The following is a 20,514-nucleotide window of genomic DNA, read 5'->3' as shown; positions in this document are numbered from 1 at the left end:
AGTATATAGACATGCACAAAAAAGAAAAGAAAAAAGTACACCATCTGTAATAAAAATGACTTTTTAGCGTTGACTTCCAATCAGTAAGAAGACAATCATTAAACAATGAATTTCAAATTATTTGAATCCATAGACATTATCCCGTAACTTAAAATAAATACATGTATAATTTTTGTACGCAATGTACATTTAGCCTCTATACAATTTACTGCATGTTACTTGTATTAGTTCTTATTCAAATGCTAAAACAGTTGTACTTGAGAGAGAGAGAGAGAGAGAGAGAGAGAGAGAGATATTTCATAGTGTTTTATAGTGTTCAGGAAATCAATATATAAGCAACGCATGTATTTATGCATGCGTATATCTATATAATTATGTAAATAAATACTAATCAGTCCTCATTTTAAAGCCATGTAGAATAACGTTTGTGCATTGCTAAGTAAATGTTGTGTGCATACAGTCAAGGAAATGGCGGCATTTCTTTGATGCCGGCAAAGCGACCCAGTGAACTCTAATGTAGTCGTACTGCAAGGGAGCTTCGGCGGCATGTCTTTGATGCTGGCGATGCGACGAGCGTCTGAATTAAGCCAACTGCTGACAGAAACGAGCTCTATATTTGTACTAAAAAAGCTGTTTTTATCTTTATTTATTATAAAAATAAAACGGAAAACAATAAAAACCATCATTTTAAAGATAAAATCATTAACCAAAACAAAATTAGGGAAGAAATATAATCGGCACTTGGGGACGGAACCCGGGTCGCCTGGGCACAAGTCCACCACTCTAACGACTGAGCTACGCGGACTCTCGCTTCAGAACTTTTGAGCTCAAAATCTCGGGAATGCGTGGATCGATTTAAAAACGAATTTCATATTCTGAAGTGTTTTAAGTGTCTCTATCGAATAGTAACATAAAAAAAATTCAAGTTCAAAAATTGAAAAATTAAGGTTTTTCATTTCCTTCCGGTGACGACCGGAAGTGACGGCGGACGTTCGGATATGCGAAGGGCACTGCGGCCGTTCACTCTCTACCATCTCTGAAAATTTAAAGGTTCTATCTTAAATACTTTTTGAGAAAAATCGTGAACAAGCAAAAACGTAAAATCTTTGATATCTCGGTACCGGAAGTAACGATCAGAAAAAGCTCGTGTAATTTTCTTACAAATTTTGTCATGAATAAGCTCTGAAAATTTCATGAAAATCGGCTGAAGCATTTTTGAGAAAACGTGGGAGAAAAAAAAAAGAATAATAATAATAATAGAGGAAAAGAATCAAAGCAATAACAGTAAGGTCTTCCGTTGGAAACGGAAGACCTTAACTAGATTTGATCTCGTTGCGAGCAACGAGTGGGTCTTCCGTCCGATTTTTGAATAGATTAGATTAAACTTATCAATTCAAAGATAAAATCGTAGATCTAAGCGAAAAAAAGAGAAAAAAATTTTGCGGCACTCGAGGCTTGAACCCGGGTCGCCTGGGCCATGTCCACGACTCTATCGACTGAGCTACTCGGACTCTCGCTTCAGGACTTTGACGCTTAATTTCTCGAGAACGCCTTGATCGATTTTAAAACAAATTACATATTCTGAATCAGTAAAAGGGTCACTATTATCTTATTGGAAAAAATATAAGAAAATAAAAAGTTGAAAATTTTCATTTTTCAAATTTCCTTCCGGTGACGACCGAAAGTGACGGCCAACATTCTCTTGACCGAGGTTCACGAGGATATTGCTAGATCTATCATCTCTGAAAATTTCAGTTCTCTATCTTTACTCGTTTTTGAGAAACATCGCCGACAATATTGACTTTTAAAAATTGTAAAACGACGATAACTTCCGACCGGAAGTGAATTTTTCAAAATTGTTCCGGGGGTATAAAATGCATATGACTAGGCATCAGACCTGCAAATTTGAAGAAAATCGAACGAGTCATCTCCGAGAAATCGCCTGCACAAAATTTGTAAGACAAAAAAAGAATAATAATAATAAGAAAAGTGAAAAAGAAACATTACAATAATAGAAGGGTCTTCCGCTGAAGACGGAAGACCCTAATAAGAAAAGTGAAAAAGAAACATTACAATAATAGAAGGGTCTTCCGCTGAAGACGAAAAGTGAAAAAGAAACATTACAATAATAGAAGGGTCTTCCGCTGAAGACGGAAGACCCTAATAAGAAAAGTGAAAAAGAAACATTACAATAATAGAAGGGTCTTCCGCTGAAGACGGAAGACCCTAAAAACCTGAAAAAGAAACATTACAATAATAGAAGGGTCTTCCGCTGAAGACGGAAGACCCTAAAAATACAAAAAATTCGCGTATTTTCCGTGTTAATTTTCTACCTGATAAAAATTTGTTATAACATGTATTTTAAAAGTTCTTGGTCTTACCCAGACCTTTCATTCGGTATACCGAAAAAGGGGCTGGCCCTTATAATTAGGGAGTTAGAAGCGTCCAAAGTTCCTTAATTGTCAATAACTTAAAAAGGAATAAACATTTCTAATGCATTATTGAAGCAAAGTTGTAAAGAAATTAATTTTGAATCCTTCTTTAGTATTCGTTTAATGTTTTCGTAATTTATAGTCAGTATTTGCAATTGTTGTCAGTTCGGTCCATTTTTTGTGGGGGTGTGCACGTTTATGAGGTTATGAAAGGGCTTCTTGTAATGCACTAACTGATACATGTAGCGCACAAAAATAATTCCACATAAAATTCCCAAATGTTTTTATACATATGTACATTTTCATTTCATATAGATTAACCTCTTTGACCTTATTTTTGTTGTTTGTTTCATAACAGTGCCCCTGTCTATATTAAGATCCATTACGAGACTCAGGTAACCGATCGATAGGAGAGCCGCTATCTGTATTCAGGCCGTCGCCTAGACGACAGTGCATGTGCTTGTAGAGCTGGACGTACACGATTAACGCCCCACTGTGTTACTGTAACAGAGACATTTTGAATTGTTTCAGTACTGGGAGATGTGTAAATAAAATGGTTTTAATGCATGGTAATTAAACTCAACTTTTCTACAATACGTATACACGGCCGTCATATACAGCACAATGTGTATTACTGACATGACAAATGTACGCTGGCAATTTAAACGAACGCGGGATTGCTCCCGATAGAACAATTCTTTTAAAGCAAAAAAAAAATACTGATTTGAGATTGATATAATATAATTATCATCGTGGAGATGATTTTAAAAAGTGAACTTAATATTCGTATACGATAATATTTGAATCCAAAGCCGCTAGTTTTAAGTTACGGTTATTAGGGATATTAATTATGACTTGCCCCGCGTTTCAGGTTTTTTACTTGCAAAACATCTACAAACGAAAATACCAAACAACCTTCAGCAGCAACTTATAAATTATTTATTCCATACACAATTCTAAAGAGGTAATTAAATAAATTTTATAATTGCTTTATACTTGTATTCGCTATCTTCCATGGAAAAAAGTGGCATGGAAAAAATGTTGTTCAATGTTCATCAAATACGCTGTAGCCTTAGCAATCGAAAATAATTAACAAACTGTATATTGATAGATTGACATATCAACAAACATTCAGACCCGCATTGTGTTTTGTTACAAGTTCTATAAAACGTAGACTCAATGACTGAATTCTTTACCGTTTTCCGTCTGGGTTATTTTGAATCACGTGTGTACGTTATGTGTAGCCATATAGATGAACACTTTAAGTGTTTAATTTTTAAAAGAAATTGTGTACATGCAGAGCAATGCAATGCTAGGACAATAAAATTCCAACAATGTATATGGTGAGGCCGGTCAGACTGATACTGGTTCTGCTTGTTCTACAAATAGCGAATGTAAGACGAAGTATTTGAGTGTTATATTTTAAACAAATATAAGTATTGCTTTCTTAAAAGCTTGCATTACTCAACAAAGTATTTTATTGGAATTATTCTTAGTTACCTTAGCTGCATATATGTACCGCTCGGTCTGTATCCCGGAAAAATTGACTACCATCCGAAATTTTTCATACAAGGTCTACAGACTTGCAGCTACATGTAACATTACCTTTAAAAATACATTTTAGAATTTGCCGCTGTTTATAAATTCATTAAAAAGACGTGCAGAATCAAGTGGTAATATGTCGTTTGATATGGGATTTATGACGTCTATTTATATTGTTTTCCTTAAAATTATTTCATTATTTCAAGCTTGTGGGTGGAATGAAATCAGTTTCACATGTTATATGACATAAAGATGTCCTCTCCCCACTTTTTCTCGAAGCAACTATTTTTATAAAATTTACATAAAAAAATTGAATTATCATGGAGTTGCCCCCCCCCCCCCCCCCTATTTTGGTAGCATGTAAAAAATGATATGAAAATCATGAAATTATGAGTGAAATTTTGAAAATTTTGGAAAATTAAAAAAAAATTCTTTTTTTTTCTTGTCAAGATTTGTTGGATGAGTTTGCCACCCCCCCCCCCCCCCCACTTTCAAAAACGATGCTACGCGCTTGGAAATTACTCATTTCTTTATTCCCCTCTTTAATAAACAAAACAAACTAACAAACATAACCGATCCAGATAAATGTAATTACATGTATTAAAAATAAACTTAAAAAACAAACTACACATTCATCCTTCACCCACAATATTGCCACAACGATATTTCTCATCGTTGTAGACCCGTGTAACAATCTGTTAAGTAGGTGCTTGCGCGAAAAAGAACCCCTTGCTGATCTACATTTTCATTAACGCATACAAAGAAAAAATATATTTTGATTTATTTTTGAATTTCTTTTGATGTAAAAAAAAAAAGAGAAGAAATTGGTTCTCAGTCTCTCTTTATGCCTGTTTGTTAGCAGTTAATCCAAGTTCATTTTGAATATCCTTTTGTAATTTAAAAAATGCGATGTAAATTTTTTTCATGCAATATTTCGGATAAAGCAATGAAGAGTTGTTTCTTGAAATTTTATTAGACCATAAAATTGTAAAATGCTAACATTGAAAATTGTGCCCGATTTCTTTCTTTTTTTTTAAGGTAAAACTTATTGATTTAAAAAATGATTCTTTGAGACAAACAAATTGACATAATCAATAAGAGTTTGACAATCTCTAACTGCAGGTCTGTACTTTTAGTCAGAAAAAGAATCGGATGGACCTAAAACACAGATCGTCCATCCGAATTTTTTGAAAATTGCCATTATTTTCGTACGCGGACGCAATACTCACCGAGACTAAATGGTTCGTATCTTAAGTTCTAAGTATTAACTGCTTTGGAAGGTAAAATTGGTTTTCTGATAATTATGAACATAAATAATTAAATAAAAATGGTTAAAATTACAGTAAAATTACCGGCATCGGTCTTCTCCGTGCGCGGATTTAGAAGCGGAAGGGTTCCAGAACCCCCCCCCCCCCCCCCCCCAAGCGAAATTTCTTTCAATTACGTGTACATTATAAACTTACCAAATATGCCTCGGACATCCCTTGGCAAACTCAAATAACCGTCTGACTTTTCAACCCCCACCCCGGAAAAATTTTCTGATCCGCGCATGTTCCCCCTCCTCGAAATACAAAATTATTCTTCAAAACCCCTTGTAAAATTTCCAGGATCTCCGCATATATACTAAGAGATTCATTGGCGCTTGCATTCGATAAAAATGCGTGTAAAACGTTTGCCAATGGTCTTTTTACCTTCGTACCGGGCATAACCACAGTCCCACTCTGTGAATAAAATGCGGCGAATCAAACTAGAGACAACGTGTTAAGATCTGTATTTGCTCATAAACATGTAGTATCATCGTGCAAAATGCACTGTTCAATTATAATTTTTTTTTTACTTTACTTGTAAAATTCAACACCTGTTTCGTAATTTTTTCTCACAGTTTATTTCTTACATAGTTACTTTTTTTATTTAGTGATTGACACTTTTCAGACTTTATATGTGATTTCAAAGAGACAGAGTGTCATGTCTCAAGGACTGTTAACCTCTTAAAACAACATTGTGCAATTATCAGATTTTCATTTCTTGGACATCAAAGACTCATTGAGTTTATTTAATTATTATAAATAAGCTTTTCACCTAACTTACTTATATCATTACCTGTCAATTTATACTCATTGTTAAAGCTATACACGCTTTAATTTGCGTCAATTTTGAATAAAGGGGAAAATGTATGTGTTTGATTACTAATAAAAGTTACCTTTATTCTGTTAATTATAATGCTCAATTCGATCACGTAACAAATATATCAAATATTAAACAATAAAAAATATTTATTTTCCTGCCAGGAAAGTAATGCCTCCTCGTGAATATCAATCTATCACGTGATATCGACAGCTAAATTTAGCCTATCATACCAAAACTGGTGAAGGGTCAACATCTTCATAACTGTGATAGTTTCACAAAGGAAAGGATATTTTCAGTAAAGCATAAATTTGTCCGATATACGAGTACAAACAAAAGAAAAAAATACAAGCCTGTGAGTAGATATGAATACTTCCTTTAAAAAAATGACGTAGACCTGTGTTTTTCCCCTATGTGCTATTTATAGATCCTATAAGTGTTAATGCAGAAGTAAGGGTATCGTGAATGGCAAGCGTATTTTACTCATGATGCATGTATGTATTTCAAATTAACAACTGTTAAGCATATTAAAAATCAAGTTGGATATTTAATTAGGCAAACAATAACGACCACCTAGTTCTCCGCGGACATGCGCAATGAGGTCGGTTTGCTCTTCCTTCATCAATATTCATGAAAAGGTATATTTTCCTGGCAGGAAAATAAACAATTAAAAATCTATATCTTTGTAACGAGATGGAATTCACCCTTGTAACTTAGAGATTAAGGATAACTTTTATAAGTAGACAAACACATGCGTTTTCACTGTCATTCAAAATTGACGCAAATTATAGCGTGTATAGCTTTAAGATTCTTATAAATAGTTATGTACAATTGTCAATGCGCAGTCTGGAATACGGCGGCCAGCCCCGGCCACGTCCTACTCTCCCAGAGTCTTGAGTCCGGAGGCCACTTCTGGCCATATCCGACTTGTTTGTAACATGTCTGTCTGTTAAATTGTTGCCATCGTTGAGTCTCGTCCAATAATGTGGAATCTTGCATCAATTGCCTGTTTCTTTCTCTGGAACTGTATACTGGTGGACCTTCGGGAATACGGCAAACCTACCCTTCGTTTTAGCTTACGGCCCACAGCGCGCCCCAACCTTTTACCTTATACACTTTACGCCAACATTCCCTCACCCGGTTCGTACTGCACACGATCGATGCAGATCCAGACGAATTCTCTATCACCGTAAAATCTACGCGGTCACAGAAATATAATATTTTGTTTCTCAGTGTTTACACATCTAATATTGTACTATGGTCAGCTATCAATTTTTTGTAATACGTCACAAGTATGACGCAGCTACGACGGAAAACCTAATCGTTGCTTGCAACGAGCTCGTCTCTAGTTACAACAATTATTCTTGCATGATTATTGTTCATTAATTATCACACAATATCCTTATTGTGTATGAATCTGTCTTTATATGCGTCATTTCCTACCGTATGTCGATGAGAGAAGTGACGTAACTGTTAACAATCAATGTGTGGCAATGTAAGAGTGTTTTGTGTGTGCCTGCTACGGATATAAAAAACTATATACAGCGATTTATTTACAAATTCGGTGTTTATAACTTCAAAATCAATTGAACAGAGTGAAAAATAAAGTAATTTCGAAGTCATATCTTGGATACGGTGTAACCAATTTCTATTCATGTTTACGGGGGGGGTCATTTTTCTATGGGGGTCATTTTTCTTCATGTTTAACATGAAGAAAAATAACCCTTGGGTCTTTTTTTTCAGAAAAATCCAATTATTCTTCAGCTAGGGGGGTCATTATTCTGCGTAGAAAAATGACCCCCGGTCATTATTCTACGGGGATCATTATTCTTCATTACACCGGAACAACTTCTCTAAAACTTATGATTGTTGCTAAAGGTTTATGACTTCCTAACAAGTTTAATATTACTGTATTAGTTAACGGATAATGTGGAATTATTATATTTCGTGGTGGCTCAATTTTCGTGGAATTCGCTGGTACCTTTTATCCACGAATTAACATCCTCCACGAATTAATAAATTAATCCAATAAAGTCATAATTTCTTTTGTAGGTAAACGAGAATACACGAAATTACGTCCCCACGAAACTGTACCATTTAAGCAATCCATTAAAATTGGCCTCAACGAATTTTAATGATTCCACAGTAATGCGATTCAAACTTAAGTGCTTGAATCATTGGGGTTTTTTTTGTCTTGAGATAGATTACTTAGATTTCGTTAATTATTCATCCTAAGAGATGCTACATAAACACAAATATAAACAAAAATTATCATTAATTTTGAATTTGATTTAAATGAAAATAACCAAGATTAACTGGACGAAAAGATGAAAATATGAAAGGGTTGACAGCCGCCGAAAATTTTCAACGATTGCAATGAATTATGAAAAGATTAACGATCCTTAAACAAAGAAAATAACACATCTGTTTTTCACAAATAGTGTCTGTTAAAAGCTTTTGTGTTTAAAAGTGGGTGATAAAGCAAATCTAACCAAAATCGTCTCAAGAAAAAGAAAATACAGAACAAACAAACAAAAATAAAACGGAAGTAACATTACCTTGACAAAACCTCGAATTCCTAATCTGACTTTCGATGGGCGGTGGAACAATGCTGGCATGTATATCTTAATATTTAAACTTAATCTATATAAACAAACTTTATATTCTTCTTTACATGCAAAAGGTACATGAACAAGTCGTTGCAATTTTTTTTCTATATATAATTTGAAAAAAAAGAAAACGTTAACAAAAGAGAAATAAACTGGCAACTCAGCCCAACCCTCATCCACCCCTACTCTAAATCGTGTTTCCTGTTTCTACAGGTCCAGCTCATTACTTTTAGCATGTGATTGCTTTCATCTGTTTACTGGAGGCTTTTTTTCCTTCTTTGTGTTGTTTCATTTCACAAGTGTGTATATTGTGTCATACGATTTAAAGTGTTTTATTTGTAACGTTTTATGGATTAATTTAAGTACCTCCTCTTTTCTTCTTTTCATCAAATACGAAGGGATTTCCGTGTTTCGTGAATAACAGCCAAATAACTAAGTCTTATCAACACTGTATCTTATATGGGATACCATTTATAACACTTCTTACTTATAGATTCCTTTTTATTTTTTCAGCAACTGAACAGGTTTTTTTTACTATTTATTAAGAGCATTGATAAATAACTGTTTCACTGTGCACTTGTTTAATTTAGATTACATGAATGAATCTTTTTTCTGTTCAAATTTAAAAGAAAAACAACATTGGGTGAATATATATATATATATATATATATATATATATATATATATATATATATATATATATATATATATATATATATATATATATATATAATTACACAAGATTACGTACCAAATCATAAAAAGATAATGAAATATCATATGAAAAATAGAAACTGTAAAAAACCCTTTCCAGCTATGTTTCAAAGCATTATAAATATTCTATGACGTGTCGCCAGTACATTTAAATAAAATGTTCAACACTCATTGAATGTGTACATATAACAGCGGAAAACTGAAGTTACCAATAACTGTTAAATTAAAGTTTTATATGACAAGTATGATATTACTTTTATGAAACTTATGAGAATATGTCATTGTCTTAATACGGTTTTATGCGAGAATGCAACATCCGCATATGCCTAACGCTTTGACAATTTTTAAACAACATCGAGATTTATTATTTCTTGAAAAAAAAATGATTTAACATTAGCCTGTAATAAAAATTAAGGTCTTACCCTTCTCCTGAACAAACTAGTCCCGCTGTTAATGCACAACGCAAAAATTGGAATTTTAAGAAGGTATTAAAACCGTGTCTTCTCGACTTCATTTCTCAGCACTCCGAGTGTTAGTGGAAGACCCTTGTCAATTCACAGCTGTATGTTTGTGACACGTATCAAATTCGAAAAATATTTCAAATCGTTAGAACATTTCCATTATCCATCTGAATCAAATGTAAATTGAGGTAAAAAAAAAATGTGTCTTTTCTGATAGATAAATTTATAACAAAGACAGAGATATTTACGCAACTTAAAAAGTAAGGTAAGAAAAATCCATCTCAAATGGCAAAATGGACACAAACATACAAAAACTTTCTCAAAGTGTTAATAATACAGAGGAATGAAAAAATAGCTTGTAACTATTGATTACTTGATATCAGAATTAATACTTCTGTCGAAATTGCATCGTTTCTTTCCTAAACATTAAACTGACAACAACAAAAACGAGAAAACCTTCCACCAAAAACTGGTTATGTAATCAAAAGTAATCACATGTAATCATGATTTCAAAAAGGAAAAGTAATCGTATGTAATCAACCCCATCCCTGTACATCATGTTCACTATACAAGGAAAATTGTATACGTTTTTTGCCGGAACAACTTCTTTAAAACTAATGATTGTTGCTAAAGATTAATGACTTCCTATAAAGTTTCATATTTCTTTATAAGTTTAATGATAATGTGATTCAAACGTAAGTACTTGAATTATTGTTTTTAGTATTGCAATAGATTACATGATGGAAAATCTTATCCAGAAAATCTTCATAGACCATGTATGTTACTACTGAAAAATAAAACAGCAACTCAACGTATTAAACGGAGTGAAACATTTATCTCGTTTACATGTACTAAACAATATTAGTAAACGTAAATGTACCATGGTTTTGATATGGACGTAAACAACACGCAGAATAAATTAACGCTCTACTCTTTCTTTAGTTCCCTCTAGCTCCCCATAAATATATGTAGCTGTATAGGAAGAACTTGCAATAATTATCGATGAAAAAATTCTTGTTTAGGTTCTTGTTTGGGTGTCGTCAAGAAAGTACTGTTTTGCCTTAATATATTTTCTTTTTGTATGATGTATCATAGCAATACAATATAGAATGTAAAACTGGTTACGCAATTGCAATTTACATGCATTTTTAAAATAGACACAAAGTACACACTTTATAATTCAAATAAATGTAGTACAGGCGGACGAGTTTAACACAGCGACTTAGGAGAGTTAAACGGTCGTGGCTATATTACGACTATGTGGAAGAAGATCACTGTATTAAGATATAATCAGAGATTTAATAATTATATGACATTTTTCGTTACTAAATAATAGTGCATAGTCACAATTATCAACTTGTAAAGGAAATTCAGATAAATCCAATGGGTTTCATTCTGACCACCCAGCGTTCTTCATTTATCGTTTTGTTGATGTTCAAACTTTCTATACTGTCAAAAACAAAATACGTTGCGAAAACTTGCTCAAAAGGCTTCCTTATGATGGTAATCTGCGGCGGATAGAGCATGAACAATTTTGTAATTGAGGTTCATTTGCAAACCTCGTATGTCGATTATTCAAATTGATGTGTTCCTACAAAAACATGTCTAAACTATTTTCTAATAACATACTATTAGTCGGTGTCTGTCCTACAATCAATAGCACATGTATTCGGTGGTGTGAGCTTGTTGACATTTGTTTTTCATGTATGCCTGTATCAGCAGTGAATATTACAGTTACTGTATTGAAATAGTTGCAACAACCGATAACTTAGTAGTTTCAAGTGGTTATGCGCTATAGATTGAATTTTAGATATACCAAGTATATAAACCAATATTCTTATCGACCCTCGACCTCCCATAATGTGCAAGATTCCAAGTAAACGGACATAGTCGTAATACTTATATAAAAATACCAAACCGATATGAACAATATGTATCTGTTTCACAGTTAATAGTTACACCAGAACTTCAATCGTATTCATGAATACTTTGACACCACATGACAAAGCTCTACCGTTCAATGAGTCAGAAGTGTTTTGGTGTCTTCCTGTGAGCGATGTAGGTTTATTTACAAATGGCAATACTTAAAGTGACATTTCATGTATCAAGTTTTCAAGTGATGGGGAATTCTAAAATTTATCTAAGGAGTAACGATACGTCGTGTGTCATTCATTTGGAGTGAGATTACATAATCACTTTCAAAAAGGAAATACCGCCAGTCAAATAAAGTTAACGCACATTCATGATTTCGAATAGAAAATAGTATCATTATATTCGCATTCTTATGGGGTATTTTTAACATCCAAAGAAAACACATCTTTCTTCTTAGTGGCAGAAAAATACTTAAAGAATTAAAATTGTTAAATAGGTTTGCCCATGGTCAATAACCACTTGTGAGCATACAGATTTCAACAAATACGTTTTCCTGCAGGTTAACCTCTTTGGGGGTATGGTCCTCACTCTGGTTACTGCGTGTATTAATGCTGCTTGGCAGATATTGATTTTATTCAGAACTATTTATGAACTTACTCGTTGAAATAAAACAGATCATTATTTGATTTATGATACATAAATTTATTCAAATTGATATGTCGAATAAATTGAACAAACATGTAACAGTATTTTAATAAATGAAAATTATATACATAAAATTTATCAAACAGTCAATTTTTAAATCTACTTTTTGTACGCCATGGACGAGATAGATTCATAATTTAACTTTCCTAATCCACAGTAACTCGTCATTTTGAAAATGAAACTATATTACTAAAATGTTTATTTAGCAACGAATTACACTATATTCAAATTAAGATAAATATGGACTTAATCCTTTATAAATGTTTTGAATGAAACAAAAAAAGGTCAGAGGAATTCTTAAGCGTTGTTTCTCAAAAGTTACCATTCGCCCAATACACTGAAACGAGGTGGAGGCAGATTGTCTACTGACATGGTGTCATCACACGCTTTGTTCTGTGATTCTAGAACAAAGTAGGCATTGTCTTCTTCAGTGAAATATGGAGAGTCGGTGTTTGAAGACGTAATCCCATTAAGCTTGCAGGCCGTGGTGTATTTCTCATCTATATCGGCATGTATATCAGACGTATCATAATTTTTCACATGTGCTTTAAACGATGAAAATTTTCTCTTTGCTGGAGAATGATGATTAGTGTTGAAGTGTGACTCTTCAACGTATGAACCGGAAATATTGTCCTCCTTTGGCATCACTGCATGATTGATTTGCATATCGATTGGATCATTTTTAATATTCACATTCTTCATCATGTTGGTGTCATTAATGTCCATGTAGGTTTGGCTATTCTGAATTGAAATTCTTTGATTTTGCTCAGGAACAGAACGTGTGAAGTGGGGGTTCAAATGAGGTTCATCTAGAAATGACGATTGATATAATTATCAAAATTCAAAGTAAAATCAAAATGGAAATTTATGTTCTTGATATATATCATAACCAAATGCCAACTTTTTCCCTTGTAACAAAAATATCATTTTAATAAAAGATCATTGTCATCAATTAGATCCGCAGAGCATTTTCCTCCAGATTCAACGTTCCGAAATTGTACCAAGGAGAAAGCTCTTTTAAATATTTAGAGTGATCACGCTTCGTTTGTTGTGCATGTAATGTGTATGAATTATCCCCATTAACTGTTTATTTCTACATGTATTTTGGTCTATTTAAGTATCTCAAATTGCCGTCATTCAAAATCACTAATGTTATCTTTAATTTCAAAAATTTTTAATATGCTTATTATTGATGTAGAAATACGCAAATTTTCAGTACATGCACAACTTCAAGTAATCTAGTTTAGGAAAACTAGCTGTTATGTCTTTTTAAAATCAGCACACAAAACATAAAAAGCAAACAATTAATATTTTCTGAATTTTGTGACAAATATCATGTATATTTAGTTTTCTCGATTTATAACATGAGATTCTTTTCAATTCTTATAATCGATTTCACAATATTCTAGCATAGAAACATAACATGGAAACAGTGAACATTCATTAAAATGACCATTATAAGTTTTAAAAATCATGTTATGCTCAACTTTTGGAAACTTCTTTCATGTCAGGTGAGGTAGAACTATGCTATACTCTTTTTGCTCTTATTTGATATTTCCATTGCAATATACGTAAATATATTTCTATATCTTTTTTTATTTAAGCCTCAATTATCCTTAGATAATAATCTTTCTTACCGTTATACGTCGACATTGTTGGTTCCCATGATGTTTTCTTTTCTGAATTTTGACTGAAAAGAGCACACATTCTTTAATAGATTGAATCTTCTATTATATTAGATTTTATAGGACCTTTTAGGTGAAATAAGTTTGTATGGCATTGTTCAGTAAAAGTCGGAAAATATACAATCAAATCTGTGTTTACTTAGCATCATAAAAAGAAGTACCAATGGAAGGAATAAACTACATTCTGTTACCCGAAAAAAAGTCCAATGTTGCATATGTATGTGACCTACATATAGAAACATATTTATTTACTGCGTTCGAACACTCACATGTTATTCATTAACATATGTAGCATTTGCAAAATGAACAAACCTTTTTTTGGTAGTGGTAAATTTTACCACACATTCTTTTTTTTCAAAATCAAACCAATTTTTATTTATTTAAGGACAGTATGACGAATTATCATATCTCATTTCTGTCGAAACATATTTCAGGTTTGAGTTTTCAATCAAACAAATGGACAACTACATTTAAGTAAGGTCCTGGCCTTTGCTGAGGGAGGAATGGACGATGTTATAGCCCATACCAAAGCTTTCTAGCAACGCCGATGAGACAGATGATTAGTACAAAGCCGGTGGCGGATCCCAATATAATCCATATCATTGGTGTCAGATGAAAAGCGCCATTGTCATTATGGTAATTGGTGGTATTATCTGAAAAAATAGGTCTGTTTGAATACACCGCACGAAAATATTTATAAGTAATAAAAGATAATTATAAGTAAATAAAATTTAATTTAGGTAGGTGTAAAGCAATTGTGTATTGTAAAATGAGAATGAGAATACCTGGGTTGTATCTTTCAAAACCTATGATATTTAACATATGAACGTTTTCATACATTTTAAACGACACTGTTATTGGCTTTTGTACTTATGATGATGATCTGTAATTATATCTTAATTTGGTGTTTTCGTGAGAACCCTCCGAGTTGAGAGCACAAAATGAAAGGAGGGCGAGGGGTGTTTTTTTTCTTTTAGTTACATAATGCATTTGGTATTACATATACATGACAAATATATGGGTTTTTTTTTCTTTTTACAAAATGAACTGCGATGAACATAAACATCGAAAATGTTGTCTAAATATGGCATAAACATAGTTAAAAAGAATTCTAACATATGTTTAAATAACATACTTGAAATATTCAAATAATTCATAAACTTAAAGAATGTATAAATATATTCTTTTACATGCATGAATTTAAGAAAAACATGCACATGTAAGTACACAATGTAAAAACGCATATATATATTGATCAGATTTTGTGAAACTAAATCATTTATACCCCATGGAATCTTTTAAATCATAGAAACCTCGACCTTAACCGATTTACTATTACGAAGAATACTGTTTTTGCACTCTTGCACAATTTTGCGCGACTGAAAGATGAAAACATCAAAAACAAAACCTTTAGATTCCGTTCTTTAAACTGAAAGTTTTAGGTAGTACTTCTTTTCTCTCCGTGTTTTCCCTACTATTTCTTACCTCTAAAACGTATTTTAATGTACAGGTCTCACCTGTGTAGACTTCCATCTCACAGCAACGTGTTACATGGTCGCCATTATATTATTATTAAATTATACGCAAAATTTCCAAGCAAAAATAAGAGCAACAGTAAATAAACAGGTCAATGCAATATACAGGCAGGAGATGCACATACAACAGAAATTCAAGCGCAAAATATGACAACTGACGGGATTCTAACCGCCAGTCATAGTACTGAGGTGAGGATTTGGATGTAACAAAATCAAAGTGTTTATATACCAGTGTAATGGTGTGTTTTTATGAGTAGCATAAGTCATCTCATAATTTTTTTTCCTCGATCTTGTTTTGCTGGATTTTTTTTACATCAAGCGGAAATGTTCATTTATAAAAGACATGAGGAAATGATGTATGATATGGCAAAAGAGTCGTAACTATTATGTCAATTCTGTATCTATAAACCAAATACTTAAGCTTCAATTAGTGCCCAGCAGTTAGGATAGAATATCGTTAGAAAATGGAAGATGAAAAAGCAACGTAGCCGCTACGGTCTTGATTGCAGCCTGAACCTGTACATGTATGTTGGCTGCAATATATTTGCACATGTACTGGCAAATGATAACAAACCGTAGCATGTAACATTACTAAACGTGAAAGTCCATATAGATTGATAAATGAGCAAAAACGCACGTATCCGAATATTATATACATATACGTACATGTTATTTTTGTTCCAATCAACCAAATACAACTTCAATTAAAAATCGTACGAAACCTTTAACCTTGGATCTGTTTTATTGGAATGACTACACACTTTTTGATAAATCTAATTCAAGTTAAAAAATAATTGATGTACATGTAGTTTAACCTACATGTATATTCTTGTATAATCAAGGAGGGTTTTGTCGAATCTGCATTGGGGTGAATATGATACAAAGATTTAACGATTCTCCTTTCAAAAAATATCAGAGGTGATGATAGTATAAAAAAGAAATTTAAGGATGACGTTTACTCAGAATGAAAAAAAAAGTCCACTGATGATAATGAAAAACCAACTTTTGTGTGTTATAGACCTTACGTGGTAATGTTATTCTTCACTTTCAAAAAAGTAGGTCAATGACCTACTTTTTGAGTTAATGACCATTGGATATTTTTTGAAAATTCAAGAAAAATCCATAACAATTTTACCATATGATTCAGATTTTTTTAATTGTGAAAATAATACAAATTCCTGAACTCTTTAACAAATGAAATACAGTTTATAAATAGTAGTGACATCAAATAGATACAAAGCATTAAGTTTTCATTCATAATTGTTATAGATATTCTAGTCCGAATTTCCTCTATCAGTTTTCAAATTACTACCCATTTTTTATTCAATATTACAAAAAACTGAATGATGATAATGCTAAAACATTTATAGTATTAAACTAAGTATATTGACCTTTCTCTGCTGGTATAAAATGTATGTGAGGTCAATGATGAAAATTTTGAGATATGGTGTATTTAATCATTTTTAAGCATTTTTCAATACTTTTGTAGTGTGTGCCATACGATTATCTAAACGAAAAAGCAAGATAAAACCAATAGAAAATATGCAAAATTATGTTGACTGACAAATAAAATTTCAACTTTAAATATTATAGTACTACCAAAAATATTTCAGTGGAAAACAAAATCAGAGAAATTTAGTTCGAATTTCCTCTGTTTTGCTTAAAGTCAAACTTTGTCAGAGCCTAATTCCCTAATTTAGTAAAAGTATCGATTGTTATATCAATAATAATTCATTTCATAAATACTTTTTGTATTTAAAACAACTTTTACTCATGAAATTGAACTTTTTAACAATCCGGATTTGAGAACTCAAACCCTGAGTAAACAACGTCCTTAACATGCCAATGATTGCTCAGTTATTTTACTGAATCACTATTATTAAAAAAGGACTTTTAAACAAATTCAGATTTCATTACTCTTGCCCAGCATGTACTAAATATAGAAACGGAATGCATATTACATGTTGAAGGTACACTTGTAAATAATAGGTCAATGAATACAATATCGCTGTGATAGGAATTACGAAAACCTCTTTTAAACTCTACGTACATCTACAAAATGTTGTTTTCAATCGGACTAAAATGTCACACGTTCATTGGTATAAACATAGCACGTGACTGCTTGATAAAACTTATATATCCGTTCGATGAGAATTAACATTCGGCAATCTGGCCGTCATTGGCCAACGCTTCGCCTACTCATTTCGTCATTTCATTTTTTTAAATACAGAAACCGTGTGCCGTAAATTGCTTTATGAAATTCATTAGAATGAAAGTAGTTGCTCCTTGAATATTTACGTCACATTGTTTTGTCTAGAGCAGAACAAAATGGCAGCGTCGAGATTTGCTAAAATTTTTACGGAGGAAAGGGAGAAAAAGTTTAAAATTGAATAGCAACAAAACATTGTAAATAATCAGTTATTAAGGGTTAAGCGAAGATTTTCAAAGAGTATTTGAAAGGTGAGATAGATAATTTTGAAGAGTTTAAATGAGATAAATTGGACGAGATGTAAAACATATTGTATATGGGTTGTGGAGATCATCGCTTTTTGTGAATAAGTGTGTCATTTGATAGTCTTCGGGGAAAAAACACTTATAAGTAATAATATTTAACACCACAAAACTGAGCTCTTCGATAAAATTGCCCAAATAATAAAAAAGAGAGCTTGAAAAACATATATTCCTTTTAAGAAGTATATTACATGTCATTTATAAGGAAAAGTTGATTAGTCAGCTTAATGATGTAATGTGGAAAAAACGTATAAACATGATAAATAGGATGTATCGCACCCTTTTGTTGATTTCCGAAATTGCAGGAAACTTTACTCTTTGTAAATCTTAGCAGGCTAAAAAATTTGTCTTAAAATGCTATGTAAATACATGAAATCATTGAAATCTAACAAAAACATTCGGAGCTTTTGTTCAAAATTGATCTATTTCACGCTCAAATATTTCATCTAATAAATAATGTACATTGTTGTAATCAAACAAAACATCAAAAATCAAGTTTATAGAAAAAAGACCAATTAAAGTATGTTGCATATCATTTGACATAAAACTAATAGACAAAGAATCAGGCAGAGATACTACATGACTGATAGAGTACAAGTGATCAGTCTTCCTATATACGATTTCGAAGACTTTTGAAACTTACTTGTTGAAACACTGGTAACTTTCCAGTCACCCATATCCATTGTAACTAATTGTAATAGTATTCACTAGTTTTATCTATAAATTTTCTATAGAATAAAAATATACCTTGGCAGCCATGTACGTGATGACAAGAAGTGTTGCAATTCGAAGGACACATCGTCCCACACAATTGACCATACATGTTTTCCGGACATTTTTCAGTGCAGTTCTTCGCATACCAGCCATCAGGACACGCTAATGATACATTAATGAATTAGACATAAACTTTAAGACAGGATCAAAATGAATCTTTATTGTTAAAAGGATTTGTTATAAAAACTAATATGTTTAGAATCAAAAGTAAACGATAAAACTGAAATATTTCCTTGATGTAGATAAAGAGAATAATTCTGATTCAGGAAATAAAGCTAAAATTAAAGTAGTACTTACCAACACATGTTCCATTCACCGGATGATAGCTATCACAACATTCTTTATCACTGAAAACACAAAACTTTATCAAAATATTTATTATTCTCTTTACTATTCTCTATTCTGTCTTCTTTTGAAACATCGTTGAAAAAAAGAAATGATTTTGAACTACATTTTATTCTGTTAATTCATTGATGTCGACAAAAAGTATCATATTGAACATTTCCGTTGAACCATGTATCGTGTATCAACATATAATAACCATCACGTAAAGAACGTATCATGACTGCTGGGAGGGCGATAAAGATTTCAACGATGGTTTTTAGCGTTACAAATCAGAATACAAACTAGAAGTGTGCAAACTACGAATCACGTAATATCAAAATAAACAAAATGCTGTAATTTTTGGCAGTACATACTTTCCAGGCTTAGGACAAATATGTTGACTTTCACATAGAACTACAGTGAAACATAAAGCACAAAAGATCCATAGAACCATTCCTCAAGCGTAACATTTAGTTCCCACAATATGCTGTCGCTCATGAAAAAAATCCCTTGTTTTCACTTCCTGTTCAAAACCAGGAAAGTAAAAAAAAAATACGGCTTTGAAAAGCACGTCTATATATATATATTTTATTTAATATATATCAATTATACAACGAGAAAACCACTTCTGATGCTCATCCATCATAAACACAAGCATTTTTAGAAGTGGTTAAGTGAATTGAATGACCTAGCTATAGGCTGAATGATAGTTTGTATAATCTAACTAATGGCGCTGTATGTTAAACAGTTTTGACCAGTTATTTACTCAATTTCCTGAACATGACTCTTCGAAATAACATAATACTGTATCTTGAAACATTGAATTAATAATTGTGAAAGAAAGTTTGATTGTCATCGAATATTCGTCGAATGAAAATGTTTGTATACATAAATTAGGACAAATCCAATGTATTTTTTTAAGTAATGGACTGATACATCGTTTGCATACCATGCATATGGTAATGCTACTGTGTAGTAGAAAAAAATTAAACAGTTGCTGCCTTAAATTTTGCAACAAGCGTTATATTTTCAATCCCAATTTCTTCAACGCGCAGCAAAGTAGTTCTTGGAAATTCATGCGCATTGTATGTGTCTAAAATGCATAGTCTTGTTTTTAAAATACGTTATTAATAAGAAAACTTAAAAAGTCCTTCGAAATTAAAAAAAAAAGAAACAAACTGCCAACTTCTGACAAAACGTGGCTCTTTGTTTAACTATTTGGTATA

At 32.2% G+C, this 20,514-nt stretch overlaps 1 protein-coding gene across 2 annotated transcripts; it reads right to left on the bottom strand.

Moving 5' to 3' along the window:
- Window positions 1–12,468: 12,468 nt before the first annotated feature.
- Window positions 12,469–19,808, bottom strand: LOC128181281 (uncharacterized). 2 transcript variants are annotated; one of them, XM_052849630.1, is made up of 7 exons: window positions 19,663–19,808; window positions 19,262–19,311; window positions 18,938–19,066; window positions 18,834–18,878; window positions 14,671–14,797; window positions 14,097–14,149; window positions 12,469–13,268 (listed from the first exon to the last, which is right to left on the bottom strand). In XM_052849630.1, exons 1-7 carry the CDS (start codon window positions 19,740–19,742, stop codon window positions 12,778–12,780), a joined length of 975 nt encoding a protein of 324 aa, XP_052705590.1. In that variant the 5' UTR covers window positions 19,743–19,808; the 3' UTR covers window positions 12,469–12,777. The 2 variants fall into 2 exon arrangements, with proteins under 2 accessions (XP_052705590.1, XP_052705591.1); XM_052849631.1 differs by lacking the exon at window positions 18,834–18,878 and having other exon boundaries at window positions 12,471–13,268.
- Window positions 19,809–20,514: the final 706 nt, after the last annotated feature.

Source organism: Crassostrea angulata, chromosome 4 (assembly GCF_025612915.1).
Source record: "Crassostrea angulata isolate pt1a10 chromosome 4, ASM2561291v2, whole genome shotgun sequence".
Lineage (NCBI taxonomy): Eukaryota > Metazoa > Mollusca > Bivalvia > Ostreida > Ostreidae > Magallana > Magallana angulata.
Note: the sequence above shows the minus strand (reverse complement) of the source record. Positions and strands in the feature narration are given on the sequence as shown.

Excerpts from the sequence above, each read along its gene's own strand:
- LOC128181281 (XM_052849630.1), bottom strand. The coding sequence starts at position 19,742 with ATGGTTCTATGGATCTTTTGTGCTTTATGTTTCACTGTAGTTCTATGT. Across the intron at positions 18,879-18,937 it reads TCACGTACATGGCTGCCAAG|TTACAATGGATATGGGTGAC; the intron begins GTATATTTTTAT and ends TATTACAATTAG. Across the intron at positions 13,269-14,096 it reads AACAATGTCGACGTATAACG|ATGAACCTCATTTGAACCCC; the intron begins GTAAGAAAGATT and ends CGTCATTTCTAG.